This window comes from Aristolochia californica, unplaced genomic scaffold (assembly GCF_029961685.1).
Source record: "Aristolochia californica isolate CCGP_79_NKW_82.1479 unplaced genomic scaffold, dmAriCali1.0.hap1 SCAF_2, whole genome shotgun sequence".
NCBI lineage: Eukaryota > Viridiplantae > Streptophyta > Magnoliopsida > Piperales > Aristolochiaceae > Aristolochia > Aristolochia californica.
In genome coordinates this window covers 47527957-47547740 of record NW_027181881.1, presented here as the reverse complement: position 1 = coordinate 47547740, position 19784 = coordinate 47527957, and the positions used below count along the sequence as shown (strand labels likewise).

The following is a 19784-nucleotide window of genomic DNA, read 5'->3' as shown; positions in this document are numbered from 1 at the left end:
GTATAAATTAATAATATAATTACAAAGTAAGATAAAATGATTAGTTTAGTTAATTATAAGAAATAAAAAATAAAAAACATTGACAAAGAATATTTAGGTTAATACTTTTAAAACTATGATAAAATAAATTATTTAAAAAAGGCTTAATAATGAATTGAACGGAGGAAAAGGGTTCAGACGATGAGAGGGCGAAGAAAGAGAGGAGCTGAGGCACCGAGAGGAGGCAACACAACAAGATGGCGAGCCTATAGAGAGCGAGAGACGAGAGAGATGAAGGTTGGGAAGTAGAGAAGGTTGAAAGAGAGTAGGATGGAGGGACCATTGAGAGAGAGGAAGTTGCAAAGAACGAGTGACAGTGAATGAATTGGGTATAAGTCGAAATTCACTTTCACTTTCACTCGAGCAAGTCTAATTCATTCACTTTTACTTACCATTGTGTGTGCACTAACATTTTTGGATAAGTGAGAGTAAAATTGATTTAACTCTTTGGGGAGGAGGGGTTAATCAACAAAGTGAAAATTTGATCTTCATCTTCAGCGTATACATCTATTCTTCGTCTTCAAAATGAGTGTTATTTATTGCACATGGTAATGTTGCATCGAAGAAGATTGGGACGGTAGATAATTTAATCGGTATTTGTAACTTGTGCCCGTGCGTGCGGGGTCGAGGAATGCTCACAAGTTCAACAGAGATTTGAACGTCCGGCTCTGAACTTCGAGTCCTTAAGAAAAGTAACGACCCGATCAGTAATTCCGCGTAGCTTTGTTTCTTCGAACCCAAGCAACGACCTGTTCTCCTGCTGAACCCACGTCCGACGCCTGCTGCTCGTCGAGATCCAGCTACAAACCGGACGGTCTTTACTCTGCAACCTACCGATCTGTTTCTCTCTTTCGATCAACCATGGCCGGCAGGCTAGGGTTCGGATCTTCCTCGGCCGTCACCATGCAAATGACTGTTGCTAACACTCCCAGCAATGACCTTGCTGTCACGAATCTTGCTTTCTGTTCACCTGCCGATCGTCGAAAGTTCATTGTTCCGGGATCAAATTTAGGTTACGCTTTGCTTGGGGACTCGGTGGTGCTTTCCATTGCATATCCTAATCCTTCTTTGCTTTTATTTATTTATTTATTTTTTAAAATATTTTTTTTATAACTTTGATCTGTTTTCTGTCTGTTTGATTCTCACTTGTTAAGTTGTCTTTCTTTCTGATTGGCATTTCTAAGAGGAGCATTTACTGTAGCAGTGTCCATATTTATATGCTTTTCACTTCTTTTTTACTTGTGTTGAATATCTCAATGATGCCAGGATACGTGTTACGTGAATTTTTTTTTGCAAAAATGGATCGGTAACACTTAGTCTCAATTGTGTGTAACTGATTGATGAAGTGTCTATTCTGTTCTTTTTTTTACTCGTGGATTTGGAAGTTGATGAGACTTTTCACTCTTGTCAATTCATCCAACTACAGAAGTGAGCCATTCTTGTGAAATTTGAGGTGGCATAAGAAAGTTGTTTTTCCATTTCGCTTATGCTAATGCACATTTAAAAGTCAATGTTCTGAATCATCTATGTGCCTTCTCAGTTACCAAAAAAACTTATATAATTTGTTGTTATCATTGAAAAGCCTTAGTCAAATATGATTACCATCGTTAGATTACTTCTCTTTGCTGTGGAACTTGATATTAAGGGGCAGTGCTGCTTGAATATCTCAAACACATCTGCTAAAACTGTGCATCCTTAATATAGCATACTTCTAATGATAAGATACCTGAAGGCCAACTTGGCTTAAATGGCACTCAGCGTCGACAGACAAGAGTCTCCTTGGGAGAGGTTATTTCTGTTAGTAGGTATGAATTTTTTATTTATCTTTTAATATATTATGTCTGAAATTTTAATGCAGCTATTTGATTCACATACTATGATTCTCCCAGTTGTGTGAAATTGTTTCTCATGCTGACTATTTGTAGGTTCATTCCACCTGACAACTTTAAACTGGCATTACTTACTCTGGAACTGGAATTTTTCAAAGCAAAGGGCAAAAGTGAACATGTATGGGATTTCTATGTAGTTTTGATTCTAAAGCATACTGCACACGAATGCAGTCTATTGCTTTAATGATTCATACATTGTTTCTCTCTTGAACTGCCAACTTGGTTCTTGCATAAGGCCATCAGCGTAGCTAGGTTGGTGGATATTGGGGCCATGGTGCACCCCCATGATTTAAAAAATTTCCCCTTTGAATTACCTATTTTAGAATTCTGCCCACTCCCTCCAATTCACATGTAACAAAGCTTACCCATGTGGAAATATTTACAATTATGGGATAGGGGCAATAAAAAAGGAGTTGGAGACAACAAAACATGATTTCAAACTAAAAAGAGGTAATGGCAACTAGGATAATTTTCTAAATTTTTTATGAAATAGTAGATCTTATAGAACAGATTTTGCTTGTTGTCCATTTCAAGCAAGTTGAATTAGAACTTATAATTCTGCATGATATCTTAATTTAATTTAAATAGAAAAAGGACCAAGAACCAACTTTTTACGATATTTGTATTTAGAATTCTTCATAAGATGTTAATTTAATTTAAATAGGAGAAGGAGCAAGAATTAATGTTGTTACAATATTTGAATGAATCTTGTAGATGGAAACATGACTATTTTTGTTGTTTTCACCTCTCTTATTTATAAAAAGCTAGAAAAAATTGCTTTACTAGAGTTAGTGCTTTAGAACAGGGTTAGCATATTGGTTGTTCCGATACATATCAAACACCTTGAAACCTGATACATATCAACAGTATCGGCTAATATGCTCCCCAAATCAGCCTCCATCAGTTGATACACCCCATATTGGTGAGGGGAAAATTCTATGTACATCAGCTGATTTGCGATATATATCTGCAATACGCCCATCCCTACTTCAGAGGTCTCTTAATAAGAGACTCTAAAATTAAAGGTCTTCTAGTGGTTAGCCTTGGCCCCTCCACAACTAAAATTCTAGCTACGTCCTGGAACAGAGCATTCTGCAACAGTAGAGGAGAAGCAGTGGCTTGACTGACTCATGGAATTTACCTCTGTTTTGCAGGTCGATGCTGTTGCTCTTTCTCAACAACTTAAGAAAAAATTCATCGACCAGGTAAGTGTACCACTCATTTCAAAAAAAAAAAGGTAAGTGTACCAGTAAGATTGGTCAGAACGGTGAAATAAAAGGACTAAGCAATAACAATGATGGAAAATCAAGTAAAATTTTCATTTGGATTAAGATATCAAGAACCAAACAGTGACAAACAACATGCAGGACTTTGTGGGCATGGATCTGGTTCTAGCTATTTTAGTTGTTCAAAAAAGATAAAGTCTTGAACTTTTTAAGTGTGGGAATCTCCCATAACCTCCACAAGTTGCAGTTTGTCTCCTAACAAATACCCACTGCAGTTTTCGATGTTGCTCAGGAGTAAATGCTGGTACTGGTACAAAACAAGGTTTCACTTTTAGATTTTTTGTAAAAACATTCCCAATTCATTCTTATCTTTTTGTATTATCACCTTCAAGAAAAATATATGTTAGCTGAGATCCTTTATTTTTCCTTAATTTTATTTAATAATAATAATAATAATAATTATTTGTATTTTTATTTTTTTATTATTATTTTTTGTTGCGGGGGGGGGTAGTCAGGAAAATTGTTCTCAGTGGTTAGTCATGCTTGGATTGGTTTCTCATGAATTTACGGTTGGAACTACTTTGCTTATGTGTTTCCAAAGAGAAACTTTATATCTGCGGTTAATTCGCTTCTTATTGTTTGAAAATGAGATGCCAGCCTCTTGAAGTAGGAATTTTATTCCAGTATGCTGATCTCTATTTATTTGTTCAAATCACTCTGCCATCTCAGGACTAATCAATACTCTGCAGAAGAAAAATGTATAGTACGAGTTCTGTTGTCTTTTTACCATATAACAGTAGCTTTGTGGTACAGGTTATGACATCTGGGCAGAAGGTTCTTTTTGAGTACTGTGGAACAATTTATATTTTCACAGTGAGCAATGCTGGAACTGAAGGTCAGGAAACAGCTGATAGGGGAATTCTCTGTGCAGAAACATATATTGTTTTTGAGACATCCCCAAATTCGGGAATTCAGGTCTTCAATTTGTTCTTTTTCTTTTTTGGTCTTTTATGTTTGTTCAATTCTCTTTCTTCTCAATCGCTTTTACTTATTTCTAAGACAAGTAGTTGAATTGTGTATCTAATGCATTATGCAGATAGTCAACCAGCGAGAGACTGCCAATAGTAAAATCTTCAAGCAGAAGGACTTTAATCTTCAGAATCTTGGAATTGGTGGACTTAGTGCAGAATTCACCGATATATTCCGTAGAGCATTTGCTTCTCGTGTTTTCCCTCCTCATGTTACCAGTAGGTAATGCACTCTTAAGGTTGTCTTAACTGCGAAACTGTTTTGTTTACTGAACTGTGTTTTTTTCACCTTAAAAATTGTATTCCTCTATGCATCTATGCCGCAGACTTGGAATCAAGCATGTGAAGGGAATGCTGCTTTATGGACCTCCTGGGACTGGCAAAACCCTCATGGCTCGCCAGATTGGGAAACTACTAAATGGAAGGGAACCAAAGGTATTCTGATGACTGCCACTTGCATGTGCGTAGAATCTTGAGACTATGTTCTTAGCTACTATTGGAATAATAGCTAAGAACAACTATTATGGCTGGCAGTGAGATTGTTTTGAATTCCAATAGTGCACTGGGTTTTGAAATGAGCCTAACCCTTTGGCATGGCTATACAAACACTAAAAAAGTTCTTGGTGAAGGATATTGGTGCTGAGATGGCTAATATGTTTCAGTGATATAGTGTGGTTTTTTTCTTTTTCTTTTCTCTTTTCTCTTGGGGGCAATGAATGCTTGATGATATCAATTCACTTAAACTTTTTGAGTCTGTTACTTCCAGATTGTCAATGGGCCTGAAGTCTTAAGTAAATTTGTTGGAGAGACAGAAAAGAATGTAAGAGATCTATTCGCTGATGCTGAAAATGATCAAAGGACTCGAGGTGAATAAACAGTAATAAAAATTGAGATGTGTTTTATGACTTGAAAATGAGTACACTGGATTACTGAGTTGACTTGAATAAGATAATTCCTTTTGTTGATTTTTCAACTTTTTTTTTTTATCAGGTGATCAAAGTGACTTGCATGTGATCATCTTTGATGAAATTGATGCCATTTGTAAGGTATGAAATTTATGCGATCCAGTATATATGTTTTGCACATTAACTTAGTACACTAGGTTTTTAGAGTTTTTGGAGGTAGAGGATCCTGTGATGGTTTTTTTGTATTAGTGCTGCTAGCAAAACTCCTATGTCAGATCAGTAACCCTTCTTTGTTGAGGTCCTTTGATGCAATACTTCAACTCTATTGGAGACATACATTTTCTCATAAATTCTGTTCTTTGTGTTTTTGATCTTTGTTGCCTATTCTAAACATTCAATTGGATCTTCAGTCTAGAGGTTCAACACGAGATGGTACTGGAGTTCATGATAGCATTGTCAACCAGCTTCTTACAAAGGTGAGTTTACAATGTTGTTGATGATTCAGTTCAGGTCGATTTGATCAATGTTTATGATGTTTTGGCAGCAGATATTACGTGACTGACTGAAAATTTGCCAATTTAGATAGATGGTGTTGAGTCTCTAAATAATGTTCTGCTGATTGGTATGACCAACCGAAAAGATTTGATTGATGAAGCACTTTTGAGGTACTCCTTTTCTCTCTCATACACAAATATATACATTTGCATGCACAAACACATGCACAGAAAACATCCTTGAATACATGAAGATCTTTTTTGTTTTGTTTTGTTTTCATATATCTCTAATTTAAGATTTGCTTAGTATAATTCTAGCCAATTATAGTCTTTGATTACTAAACAAATCTTAAATTAGCTGTTGAGATGCTAGTTGTACCAACAGGTGCCAGCTAAGTTTGATCCGAGTTTGTTCACACAATGCATCATGCCAACTGTTACAAAGTGTAAACACCCACCATGCAACTGATTTTGTCTTTATAGAATCTTGATGTATAATTCTTTAAATGAGGATGGACTATTGTCTTTTAGTTTTCCTTTCCTATTTAGATGGATCACAAGGACTGTCTTTGGACCAACACCCCAAGCAATAGACCATCTCCACTTTTGGGCATTTGTCAAATCACTGGGCTGGTCAGTTACCTTAAAAGATTTGACTGTAGTGGTACAACCAGTTTGTAAATCTTTTAAGGCTTAAATATTCTCATAGCTGATATCTTAAATCACATCCTCTTCTTCTGAAATAGGGATGAGAAGGGGGGCAGTCTGGTATCTTTTGGCACTTATCATGGATGAACCTATGCTACATGTTCTATGTCAAGGATAAGAGTATACCATGATGCATCTAGATTCTGATAAATGGGAAACTAGAAAACATGGAGGCAGTCCTTAGAAGCCAATTGTTCAAAGTTACCTGATCTAAGACTGATTGTATCTGAGAGATACTTTCAAATGTGGATTGAAGGCCAAGTTATGCCCTTGTGATTTTTTTTGAACAATTATCTAGGCTTATATCATTTAGGAGGACATAGTGCAGAGAATAATTATTAGTGGGTGAGCAAATTTGATAGTAGTGTTTGAGTTGCTATGTAAATGATGTATGTCTAAAACATCTACAGGTAACATTTTGATCAGTTGTTTAGTTGAAAGACAATTTTATAGGTTGTTAAACTAGCATGGTTTATGTAGTGGACTGTGGAGTTGTGAAGAAGCAGCATCTCCAAATGATAACAGCGGTATGGATGAGAGTGAATGTGAATATGCAAAACAACGGGGAAAGCACTGAAAAGTGGAGGAGTGGAAGTATACCAAATAGATTGGAAAATATGAATTAGTAGTGCATAGATGGGTTGCTGAAGTTAGAAGGGATGGAAATGAAAGGCTAGCAATGGAGCTCCCAAATGATTGAGCAGAGTGGAGGGAGACTTATACACTGTCCAAAAAGTAGCTTGGACAGTGAAAAAAGTGATAGCCCTGTAGTTTCCCATGGTTCGATCCTTCCCAGTAAAATGCAGCATGTTCAAATGATGATAGCTTTTACATGAGATAGGGGGACAACAGAAAAAATCCATATCTTTATTCAGAGTTTTTTTTTTCTAACCTGGAATTTGAAGACACAGTCAATATATTTGTATCAGTAAACTAGAGAATGAAATAAAATAGATAAATTATGACAAACTATTCATGGTTGATGCAACTGTGAATTGTCTCAGCTCAAGTTTTGGTGTCAAAAAATTAAAAGTGTGTCCAGCTCTTGCCTATTTTTGGGCTAATATTTTTCTTCTGTTCAGTCTTCGCATTTAGCATAAGTTGAAGCACAAGAAAAGATAAATTCTATATCGTAAGTTAATACTAACATCATCCTGGCCTTCTTCTACTTTATGTTTACCTTGAGATTGTTAGGGTTGGCTGAGTAGCCAAAGACCATGATGGTAGGATCTTTCTGGTTTAATTAGGTCCTCTTGTAACCGTGTATGCAAGTTCATTCCTATTTCTCATCTTGTAGGCCTGGAAGATTGGAAGTTCATGTTGAGATAAGCCTTCCAGATGAAAATGGTCGCATGCAAATCCTTCAAATACATACAAGCCAGATGAAGGAGAATTCTTTTCTTGCAGCCGATGTAAACCTTGAGGAACTTGGTAACTTTAATTATCTATTCTCTGGGTCTCAATTTAGTGTTTTTTTATTTAAATTTTTGGTTGTTATTATGAGTGTTGATTATGGTAACATTAGGCTTGTACCTTCCAAAATAGTAGCCAAGATTAGGAAACCTTTTTCCAACTATTAAGCACATATGATGTTTTGAAACACAAACAATTTGGGATTATTCTCCCCCTCACGACAACTTTTACTCTTAGACACCTAGCTTGAAATGTAGAGCACATGTACAACTGTTGGCTGGTGGCTTTTTTATATACCAATACTCCCCCTCATCGTCCAAGCTTTAGCCTGACTTCCTGGCTCAAAACATGGAGAATATACACATGGGTCACAAAGAACAAACAGAGGCAGCATAGAACAAAAACATGAACAACATAGAATGTAAACATGAGTTTGGGTTGGCTTTGATACTGTATTAAAAATTAGAGCAGTTCTTACCAAAATGACTAGCTGAAATTTGGATGCTTCTTCTTAACTAACAAGCATAAGATCTGTTTAAACCCAAACCAATGTGGGATTCTCCCAAATACAGGAATTCCCACTCAGACAACTAGTTAGAGGTGTGGAGCACATATACAATTATAGACTGGTGGACTTTATCTTATCTACCAACTGGTTACAAGGACGACACCCAAAACATTGGTGAAAGTTGAACACTGACCCTCATGAAAAACTCCCCAATTGGGCCTGGCGCCAAAGGTTCAAACCAAAATGAAGTATTTTGTACTCTGGTAAAACAACCATTAGTAACTCGAGGTATATTTGTTGGGTCAATTTTGGCTTCAGGAACTTACTAGCAACCAGGCTGTAGCCAAAATTGATGATCTTGTACTAGTCAGGCCTGTATTCCATATCCCAGTGGATGAACTAATACAAGACATTCTAATAATAGAGAAAATTCTAGTGTGTTGACTGAATTGGGCTTCTAGGAAGGCAAATATCTACTACTACATGAAATTTCAAGTGACAGTCTGATGAGAGATGACTGAGTTGGGCATTGGGAAGGGATAGTAGGTGGTATGAAATCAACAGGGGCTTTGAGTTGGAGCAAGGACTTATATGGGAGACAAATTCTTAGAATTCCAATGAGTCTATCTTGCCATCATTGCTTCATGATCTGGATCTTTTTGAACAGCAATAATATGCTCTTGTAAATGGCAGGTAAACATTGTTGTTGTCAAAGTCTGCGTCTTGAATGAGAGCATTCTTTTTCAGTCAAGAATGTGTTCCAGTGAATATAATGTTTCTGCTTCTTTTTCAGTCAAGAAGCAAATTGAGAGTATTTCTCCACAAAAAAGTTTTAAATACTTTTTTTTTTTTTTACATAAAAGTTTTTTCAATAGATATTCCATGTTCCTTCTAGTCTTGCCAGTATTTCATCTGAACCACTTTTTTGGATACAGCTGCAAGAACAAAGAACTTCAGTGGAGCTGAACTGGAAGGTGTTGTTAAGAGTGCTGTATCATTTGCCTTGAACCGTCAGTTAAGCATGGACGACCTCACAAAGCCTGTTGATGAGGAGAGCATAAAAGTTACAATGGATGACTTTCTTCATGCTCTTCAAGAAATTATCCCTGCATTTGGAGCTTCCACAGATGACTTGTCACGATGCCGGTATGAATATTCAATATGTTCATTTTATTGTGAACTGTAATCCTTAGTGTTCTTGCTTTCTGTCACTAATGGATGTTCTCCAGACATTAACACATATCCTTTTGTCAAATACCTTCAATTTAGTGTTAATGGCATGGTTGACTGTGGTGAGAGACACAACCGGATCTACCAAAGAGCTATGCTATTGGTGGAGCAAGTTAAAGTTAGCAAAGGAAGCCCTCTTGTTACTTGCCTACTAGAAGGTCCTGGTGGCGGGTCTGCATTCTGCCTCTTTCCTCTGTCCAATACCTTGTACAGTTTTTTGGAGGAGCTTTATTTGTTGGCATTTTCTTTAAATATTTGGTTGTCTTGGCAGTGGTAAGAGTTCTCTGGCTGCAACAATTGGTATAGATAGTGACTTCCCCTATGTCAAGATTGTAAGCATGCTCTTTTTTTACTATCGTACTTGTGATTGTATGTCGCTATCAATATCTTTGTGCTTTTTCATAATACTTCTTATTTGCTTCTTCTTCCTGTGATTAGGTCTCAACAGAATCAATGGTTGGTCTTAGTGAAGGCAGTAAGTGTGCAAAAATAATTAAGGTTTGTTCTTGATCCTCGTTTAATATGTATCTGAAAAATATGTGAAGAAAGGCTTTATCTGTTATTAGAAGTGGATGTAGAGGGTATTGTTACATATGCCCTAAAAATGCTTTGCCTTTGGGCTTACAGAATTCTACTATTCATTGTCTCTTTTTTTAAGGATTACTTCATTGATAACCAACTTTTTAGTCAAAAGAAAAGAAAGCTAGGTAGACTTGTCTTTTATTTTGACATGAATATGCCATTGAACATCCTCCCTATTGAGGTCTCTTCTGCAGGTTTTTGAGGATGCTTACAAGTCTCCGTTGAGCATCATCATCCTTGATGACATTGAAAGGTACCTCAAGATTTGATGTATCACACATAAATACAAACTATTTTTTTTTCGTACTGAATTTTTTTTGTCACTTTCATGTATTTTTTTTAAAGCAATGGCATATTTAGTAGCTAACTGTATTTCTTCTTTTAGGCTGTTGGAATACGTGCCTATTGGGCCTCGTTTTTCAAATTCGATTTTACAAACATTGTTGGTCCTCCTTAAACGTCTTCCTCCTAAGGTACATTTTCTTTACTTACGTTGCAAGTAAACACGTGTATAACTGGACAAGTATCCTTTAGGTTCTGAATTCACGATTACTAACCACATTTTTTTACATTCTCTTCATGTTTTACTGGATGATAAGATGAATGTTTCTTCTCTTGCAAAGAATGACCGGGTTCCAGCTTGATCTGGCAGCTTGTACTTGGATCTTGTGCATCAAGAGCTAAATAATTCTGTTATGTCTAATTACTGGAAAATAATTTTATTTTTACATAATTGAACCAAAAAATGTTATTTTGAGTTCCACTTCTGCATTATCTTGTGAGCTGCATGTTTGGTTCCTGACCCTGATGTTTTTTGCTTAGACCATATTAAGATAAATGGATTGAAGATGTATGGCGGTCTGATATTTCACTTGTTTTCAGGGTAAAAGTGTTCTGGTGATTGGAACTACCAGTGAGGTGGATGTCCTGGAATCACTTGGTATTTGTGATGCATTTTCAGTGTCATACCGTGTTCCCAGGCTGAAGAATGAAGATGCTAAGAAGGTAATGAATATGAGTGCCTTCATTAGTAAAGAACCCCGTAGGCACATGCATTGCTCTATAGTTTCCTTGGAGAGAGCAAATTTGGTGAAAAAGGCTTTTGTGGATCCCGTGTTTTCATATTAAGGGTGGCGTTTCGTGGGGAACCAGACTCAACCAGACCCAAAAAACCCGGGGGCGGGGTTCATGTTTCACTCCTCGGGTCAGGGACTGCATGGGGGAACAATCCTTCAGGATTTGGGTTGAGGATGGGTTCCCACAAGTTGGATCCACGTGGACGGGGCAGGGATATGGGACGGCCAGCAATACGGGGTTGGGGTGGGATCGGGGCAGGGACCAGTTGGTTTTCCAACCCTGTTCGGTGTTATTTTTTTTGTGGGGGGGGGGGGGGGGGGGGGGTGTCAGGTTTCAGGGGTCTAGGTCCCGTGCGCAGCCTTATTTTGTATGCATGAATAGTAAGTGTATTATGGGTGCATGCAATTGTAAATATCATACTGACAGTTTTGCCTCTTATATTTGATATTTTAAAGTGATGAGATATTAGTTTATTCACCATCAGAATAGTGAATAACTTGTCTTGGTTTGGTATATTGGAGCTGGATAATCCTATTCTGCTAGTGTTTTGTTGTGATCTGTGTAATTTCTTCTCTTCAGGTTCTTAAGCAGCTTAATGTATTTGCTGATGAGGATATCGATACTGCTGCTGAAGCATTGGATGATGTAAGCCTACTACTTGTTTTATTTATGTATTATCCTGATAATTGTCTTATTCCAAAGTTGTTAGAAACCCAACCAGACTGGTTTGTTCAACCGAGTTTAATTGGAATATGATCCTCCAGTTCAGAGACAAAAACTACTTGGGAGGCCTAAAATTGGTTGATCTGGATGGTTTAACAGTTCAGTGATTGGAAATTGCTGACTGTTAAACCAGTCAGGTCAGTCAGACACATCCTAGGTTCTACTCAAAGGAGAGGTGGTTCAAACTAGAAGGTCATCCCTTTCCCACCTTTTTCATCACAGATTCGCATTGGGGAGGATGGGTTCCCTATCTGTGCAGACGAGGGGGCAATAGAGGGATTGACCCTTTATTAGGCCTTTGGCTCAATGGTTACACAGGGGAATTTCTAGTGTTAGGCCTAGGTTTCAAGTCTGATGCAGAAATGAGGTTTAGTGTGTATATATCAACATTCAAAAAGAACTTCCACATGCCCGTGGGATGGTGTGGTACCTCCCCATTTGTGCTGATGGGGAGGTAGAGAAGAGGGCAGGGGAAGGGGTTGTGCTCCCACTCTTTCTGCATTCACAGGGTAGGACCTCCCACCACAATGATTTATTTTTAATAAACAAATGACACTTTAAATAAATAACCAGAACATAATGCCATTTTATTTTTATATATTTTAATTCTTATTCAATCAGCAGTTAAATGCAGTTGAACGGTTCAACTGGGACCAGCTACCTTTCTGGTTGGATGGCTAGTCGAATCCTGTCAATTTGGTTTCCCCCTTTCTGATTCATGTAGAAGGTTTATTTTTAAGTCATTATGACTGAGAGGTTCTGAATAACTTTATGAACTGTAATATATGTGCAAATAGGTCGAAGTGAATAATTTTGTGACCTCTGGTGTCCGTGGAAATACTTAAAAGTTCAACTGCCATTTAAAACAAAAGTTCAACTGTCATATTAGCAACAGAAAAATTGATAAGGTTATAGCACTTGTCATCAGATTGGTTGAAATAATAGAAAACGTCACTGCCAAGCACTTATGGTGGTGCAGTCCTCTGAAGACTTCATTTCTGATTATTTAACTTTTTGTTTTTTGCTTTTTCAGATACCAATCAAGAAACTATACATGTTGGTGGAGATGGCTGTCCAAGGACCTGAAGGGGGAAGTGCAGAAGCTATTCATTCAGGCAGAGAAAAAATCGACCTAAATCATTTCCTTGCTTGCCTTACTGATGTTATTACCTATCGTTGATTTTTTATTATGCGGTTATGTTTCTTAAAGTTTTGACTCACACTCTACAGAGGAATTGCTTTGTGTAAGAGGTTTTTCACATTAATGTATGCTGCGTATCTTTCTTGTTTGTTTTCTTTTATTTTTGGCTTTTTGCTGACTCGTTTGTAAAATCAAATTTCAAAGAACTTCATGCAGTTTCATCAGAGCAGAGTTATTGGGATAAATTCTAATGTTGATTGTTTAGGTGTGAGGCAACATGGCTTTGACCTGTCGCAACACTGCCTGTTAAAAAAATTTCTCCCAAATTGAGATAGAATTGTGTCACTGGTCTCTATTTGGTTAAAGAGAAAACGCAAAATAACATTAGAAAAACATATAAGTGATCTGAACCGCTGACCAGAACCATTCGTCAGAATTCTTAATTCTATCAACAGGACAGATCTCTTTTACAAACCATGTGACAATTTGATTGGATAATAAGGTTGCTGAAAGGATTGCACAACTCAAGAATTGAAATACGAGTGTTTGGAAGAAGAGTAAATTCATCACATGGGTGTAGTTTTATTAGTCAGTTCACATAAGCTAAAGCTTGCACAACCTATAAAAGCTGGAGGAACTTTCAAGTTCCTGTTCTCCATTCCCTAAGAGTGCCCTCGTAATTTTTCACCAACCCAACTCTTCTGTGTTGAATCATGAACGGAACTAATCCATGTTCGTCTTCATCGATTATATTGAGGATTATTAAAAATTAGAGTGGAGGACTGTTGTTGCAGAACAAATGATCCATAGGGCGCCGGTATCGATCATTATTCATTCACACGGCAAAGCGTATAATAAATTATTTAAAAAAATCTTTGGAGATGCGGGGTATCGATCCCCGTACCTCTCGCATGCTAAGCGAGCGCTCTACCATCTGAGCTACATCCCCTCTCTGTACCTCTCGCATGCTAAACGAGTGCTCTACCATCTGAGCTACATCCCCTCTCTGTACCTCTCGCATGCTAAGAGATTTCTGTAACATATCTCCTCTCTCATTATCAAGTGACAGCATCAAAAGTCTTCAATTATAAAATACCACCCCATTCACTTAGTTTAATTTTAATGAGAGAAGATCATGAGTGCATTAGCAATGCTGCCACATGGGAACCACTTCATCAATCGGGTTCATGTTTTTTAATTAAGATGAAGTCGGTCTAATAAAATATTTTGTGGCTGTTAGTGGTCGGCAGGGGAATGACCAGGATATTCTATTAATCAATCTTATAAAAAAATTAATCTTCTAGTGAAAAGGATTAGTGAGAATCTCCCAACACGTTTTGGAGAGTCACTTCTGCTATGTCCCACACATGCGAGAGGCCCCACCTTGTGTAACGACGAATACGATATGCTCATTTATTTATTTTTCGGGTACGAGTTCACATGGATACTCTCATTCATTAATTCTTTCTTTTTTTTTAATTAGGGCGTGTAAGCCAATGAGTAAAGGACAAAGGGTGGGACCCAGTGACTTAAGAATCGGTCTTACTGAGATTATTCGTGGGGGGTTTCGTATTTAATTGACTAAGATACCCCCAGCGCGTGAAGTATTTCCTCTACCCATTAACTCTATAAAAGTGCTTTTTAATATTATTATTATTCCTATTCCAGTCTTGACAAGTCAAACTTTTAAAAGATGGGGGTGAAAAAGACAATTCAACTTATTTACGTCAGTTATCTGTTTTTTTCGGGACTTCTGTGTTTGTCGCGAGTAAACGACACGGCATCTTTCTGTAGCTTTCAACTGTACTCAATTATCACTGCTTTCCGCCTCCCTCTTCTTCTCCCTCTTCATATCATGAAACAGCAAGTGCAATTCCGAGACCCTAATCTCTTCTCCTCTCATGGAACCCAGGCCGCTCCTCCTGATTTCTCATCAGGTTTTCTTCTCCGCTGTGCGATCCGGGGATCTCGCCTCCGTCAAACGCATTGTGGAGGAAACCAATGGTCCGGATTCAATCCCTTCCCTTATGTCCCTCCAGAACGAGGCCGGGGAAACCGGCCTCTATATTGCTGCCGACAACAATCTGGAAGAAATGTTCAGTTATTTGGTCAAACTCTGCAATCTCGAGATCGCGGCTTTGAAATCCATAGTAGGAATCGATGCTCTGCATGTTGCTGCAAAGCGCGGAAATTCGGGTATGAGACTATGAGCTCTTTGCTAAATTTAGGTCAACTGAATTTATTTAATTTCTTTTCTCTGTTTTTTTTTTTTAAGCATTATGTCTCTCAGTGAGATGAAGTTTGGAGAGTATGTTTAGAAGCTTCATCCCTTCATTTCTTTTACTGTTGTATTTAGAAAATAAAACTCAAAGCTTCTATGGAATGTAGTCTCTAACTGCTTCAATTATTTTCTTCAGACGGGGTCTATGAAATCCTGTTTGGCTCAATGTTCTGAGAGTTCCTGTTGACCTAGTTATAAAATCCATAAGTAGAACTTGTAGTGCAGAAAACCACGGTCCTGTCTTTTAGTTACGATCAAAGTTTTTCAAAAAAATTTCATCTTCAAAACAGGTTGCATACTGGTCTCAACTTTTAGCATTTATTTCTAGAAGCAACCATAATTCCCGAATCTGAGTCTTGCACAATGGAAGCGGACAGGTTGAGCAGACAGAGAGCTTCTATGGTCAAGTTCGTGATCTCGATATGACCTTCTCCCGCTCCACTGAGATGCAAGTTTTAAGCAAACATCCTTTAAAATCATTCAATAAAAGCTGAATTGATTGCCAAATCCTTCAAAGAACCGACACCTGTACTAACTTGACTAGATTTTTGGTATGCTAAATAGATGCAGGAATTTGAACTCTGTTCCAGATTTGATTATCAATGTTGAGGCATATTTTAGTAGCTGCTAATTGATGAATGGAACAAAAATTATTCTTTTTTACCATTCCCCAACTGTAGTAGAACAATGATAAATTTGGCAATGATCCCAAACTAATCCAATTGATCTAATCAGAAGATATTTGAAGTATTAGTTACTTCACTTGGGGTGTTGGAAATCCATAGCTAATTGCCAATATTCTGAACCAAAAATACTGTGGTTATAATATTCACTTTACACAATACCTGTGCAGGAATTGTAAAGGAGATCCTTCACCTCTGGCCTGTACTTTGCAAATCATGTGACCGTACAAACACCAGTCCCCTTTATTCTGCTGCTGTTTTGAATCACCTGGATGTAGTCAGTGCTATATTAGATGCAGATGTGAGCACCCTAAGAATTGTCAGAAAGAATGGGAAAACTTCATTGCACACGGTTGCTAGAAATGATAAACTTGAAATGGTAAAAATCCTTTTAGAAAGAGATCCAGGGATTGTTTCAATCAAGGATAAGAAGGGCCAGACTGCTCTTCATATGGCTGTGAAAGGTAAAAGTACTGATGTAGTCAAGGAGTTATTATTTGCTGATGGTTCTATACTCAATGCACGTGACAAGAAGGGGAACACGGCTCTGCATATTGCCACTCGAAAATGGCGTCCACAGGTATTCTCACCGACCTACCCATGCGGAAGAAAATGCAATTTCTCCTTTCTTTGATGTTTCCAGATAAGCTACTTATCTACCTCTATTTTTCTTGATATGGCTACTACACACATGCTACCCACTGCTTACAGAAAATTCAAGTTATTAATTTAGACCGAAAATTTGCGGTTAATGATTAGCTTTTTAGGTCTCATCAACTTCAAACCCTCGAGAATTTCAGACTTCAAATTCTTCTCACTCAAGTGGTACTTCATATTATTTACTCAATCTGGAAACCACTTGGATTTTAAACATTTTGCAAAAAATTTCAGATGGTATCCTTGCTTCTGAGCTTTGAATCTGTCAATGTCAATGCCATTAACAAGCAAAATGAAACTGCCATGGATCTAGCTGAAAAAATCCCATATGGAGCTGAATCACTGGACATAAAAGAAGGCCTCGTGGAGGCAGGTGCTAAACTTGCAAGATATGTCGGTCGAGCTGATGAAGCAATGGAGCTTAGAAGAACCGTCAGTGACATAAAGCATGAAGTCCAACACCAACTTATACAAAATGCTCAAACCAACAGACGGGTCACGGGGATTGCAAAAGAACTGAAGAAACTTCACAGAGAAGCTGTTCAAAACACCACCAACTCGATCACTCTTGTGGCAGTTCTGATTGCATCTGTAGCTTTCATGGCTATATTCAACTTGCCAGGTTTATATGTTGATCAAGGAAAAGATGCAGGGGTGGCTCGTATATCTGATCATAAAGGCTTCCAGGTGTTCTGCCTATTAGATGCTACTGCACTTTTCATCTCACTGGCAGTTGTTGTAGTTCAGATAACTTTGGTCGTGTGGGAAACAAATGCTCAAAAGCAACTTGTCTCAATCGTGAACAAGCTCCTTTGGGCTGCTTGTCTTAGCATTTGTAGTGCGTTCCTCTCGCTAGGTTTTGTGGTTGTAGGGAACTCTGAGTCCTGGATGGCGATAACTATTACAGCAGTAGGTGGACCTGTCCTTGTGGGAACTCTTCTTGGTCTGTGCTACTTTTTGTTCCGGCAGCATTTCAGTAATGATTCTCAGAGACGTATACGAAGAGCAAGTGGAAGCAAGTCCTTCTCGTTGTCTCTCCATTCTGCAGTCTCAGATCCCGATGCCTATAACACGGACACTGAGAAAGCGGACAGGATTTATGCACTGTAAGTTGTATAAAAACGTTGTAAAACTCGTAAATATCAAACTGGTTAGGAAGTCGTCATAGTCTCTTTTGAGGGAGAATACTTTGTGTTTTGTTCTCTCAGTCTGTGGGAATATTATTTCGATGATAAACAATAGTTACATAGATGAGGTAAAGGGTAAACGATAAAATAAAAGTACTCTCCCTCTCTCTCTCTCTCTCTCTCTCTCTCTCTCTCTCTCTCTCTCTCTCTATTGAAGACATCCTCTGATTTCTTCTCTCTATCCGTCAAACTCGACGAGTTTTTAAACTCTTGTGTTTACACCCATCAATCTCACAGAAATTCTTGTGTTCTATGCAGCAAAGTTCAGTCTTTAAAATTTTACAAAATCGTTAGAGAACAGTACCTTCATTCTCTTTTAGCAGTGAGCAAGTGAGAAGAACATGAAATTACTGAGAATGGAAATAGTACACACCTTCTATGAACCATATATATGAACAAAAAAAGACAGAATTAATGAAGGTTTATATAGAAACTTTGCGTTTAGACATATAGAGAACCCCAGTTACTACTACCACATTACTAAGGTCCCAGCTAGTGAATCCTCAAAAATCCTGAACGGGATGAAAACATGCAAAAATGGCCTGTTAGTGTTTTTGAAAAGTTGGGAGTCCAATATAACTTCATTTATACGTGAGTAATAAAATCGCATTTGTGGGCATACAAAATTCGAGGGGAATTCACTTTATACCACCTCGTTGCTTCATAAAATAATAGAATCCGAAATTTTACCACTCATAAGTGAAATCCATTTTCTATTCCCCATCGCCCGTCTCATCGTTTTTTAGTCTTCCAAGGGGGAACCACTGTTGAAGGTTTCTCATTTTTTAATATAAATAATTAATATAAAAATAAATTATTTTAATTACATATGATCTTTAGGAAGCTGCCTTCCCTCAAAGTCGACTTAAAACCTCCCCAAAAAAAGCCAGCTAATTCAGCCAATTATTTCCCCTAAATCAAAAAATATGTTTTGAGAATAATAATTTACAATTTTAATTATATAGTTACTTAAATAATATATATTATATGAATTATTAAATATTTTATGAAAATAACTAATATATATTTTATTTATTTAAGTAAATATAATTACTGTAACTATAAGATGAAAATATTTTTATTTACCGAATTAATTAATTTGGAAACTTTGTGATTACTTATCATTTCTAACTATATCAAAACTAAATCAATTGAACAAGATTACGATTTTAGTTCAAAATTCATATTATGTTTAGGCTTAGAACATAATATCATTTCTATTCACATAGAATAGAGGCTTAGCACGTGGATTAAAAAACAAAGAGGGTCGTTCAAAGATGCAAATAACCACACTAGGAAAGGAAATCCAGATTTTGAACTTCCGAGAATTTTCAGGGGTAGGGAAAAGTTTCAATATCTACCACCACGACTTACAAGTTAGCAATGAATTTTGGAGAGAAAACGTAGATAGAATTTAGAACCGAAGCGGGTAGGGAAAATTGCATATAAAGGCAAGAAAAAAAAATGTTATGAAGATTAAACATCAAATAGACAAGACCAATAAACAGAGAATGTTAAAATAAATAAATAAAAAGTAGACTGATAACAAATAATCCTTTACACAACCAAATGACTTGCTCTAATATCATATTAAAATAAAAAGGAAAAAAGAAAAAAGAAAAAAAAAGAGTTAAGGAGAGATTTCGCAAACCTCCTGTATTTATAAATTAAACAATATTAATAATCACATCTATATCCTATGCAAACTAAAAACCCTGGAAACTATATTCTTCTTACAAGAATGTCAAAATTATACCTTTTGTAAGACACCATCCCAGAACCCTCCTCAACCGCTGAAACAAATTCCAGCGTTTACAAAATACCAAATACCAATCTGGACAAATTACCAATTTCAAAAGATCCAACAACGCTATTTGTAAGGCTTTAAATTAAACAACCGAAGATATATAGCATGCTAAAACAAAACAAAGTAATGAAATGATGGCAAGCTATAAAAGAACTTCCACAAGGCAAAGATATATTACACACTATATTCTGATTATTTTATTGAGA

The 19784-nt window shown here is 37.1% G+C and overlaps 2 protein-coding genes and 1 non-coding gene across 3 annotated transcripts; 2 read left to right on the top strand and 1 right to left on the bottom strand.

Moving 5' to 3' along the window:
* The first annotated feature begins 632 nt into the window (after positions 1-632).
* On the top strand, positions 633-13111 carry LOC137956080 (vesicle-fusing ATPase). Its single transcript, XM_068803397.1, has 21 exons — positions 633-1091; positions 1749-1844; positions 1965-2046; positions 3083-3133; positions 3968-4129; positions 4251-4405; positions 4509-4617; positions 4949-5048; positions 5173-5228; positions 5498-5563; positions 5670-5752; positions 7587-7720; positions 9146-9356; positions 9480-9611; positions 9712-9772; positions 9879-9938; positions 10217-10275; positions 10408-10495; positions 10905-11027; positions 11679-11744; positions 12856-13111. Exons 1-21 carry the CDS (start codon positions 901-903, stop codon positions 13000-13002), a joined length of 2232 nt encoding a protein of 743 aa, XP_068659498.1. The 5' UTR covers positions 633-900; the 3' UTR covers positions 13003-13111.
* Positions 13112-13839: 728 nt separating this feature from the next.
* TRNAA-AGC (transfer RNA alanine (anticodon AGC)) lies at positions 13840-13912 on the bottom strand. The gene has a single exon. It is a non-coding gene; the product is annotated as a tRNA-Ala (tRNA).
* Positions 13913-14828: 916 nt separating this feature from the next.
* On the top strand, positions 14829-17829 carry LOC137955927 (ankyrin repeat-containing protein At2g01680-like). The gene is made up of 3 exons (XM_068803153.1): positions 14829-15159; positions 16098-16507; positions 16819-17829. Exons 1-3 carry the CDS (start codon positions 14865-14867, stop codon positions 17692-17694), a joined length of 1581 nt encoding a protein of 526 aa, XP_068659254.1. The 5' UTR covers positions 14829-14864; the 3' UTR covers positions 17695-17829.
* The last annotated feature ends 1955 nt before the right edge of the window (positions 17830-19784 follow it).

Bases quoted from the DNA above. Each gene is read 5' to 3' on its own strand.
- LOC137956080 (XM_068803397.1), top strand. From the start codon at position 901: ATGGCCGGCAGGCTAGGGTTCGGATCTTCCTCGGCCGTCACCATGCAA. The intron at 4,130-4,250 runs GTCTTCAATTTG...TGCATTATGCAG, and splicing joins CCCCAAATTCGGGAATTCAG to ATAGTCAACCAGCGAGAGAC. The intron at 5,753-7,586 runs GTACTCCTTTTC...CTCATCTTGTAG, and splicing joins ATTGATGAAGCACTTTTGAG to GCCTGGAAGATTGGAAGTTC.
- LOC137955927 (XM_068803153.1), top strand. From the start codon at position 14,865: ATGGAACCCAGGCCGCTCCTCCTGATTTCTCATCAGGTTTTCTTCTCC. The intron at 15,160-16,097 runs GTATGAGACTAT...ATACCTGTGCAG, and splicing joins TGCAAAGCGCGGAAATTCGG to GAATTGTAAAGGAGATCCTT. The intron at 16,508-16,818 runs GTATTCTCACCG...AAAAAATTTCAG, and splicing joins CTCGAAAATGGCGTCCACAG to ATGGTATCCTTGCTTCTGAG.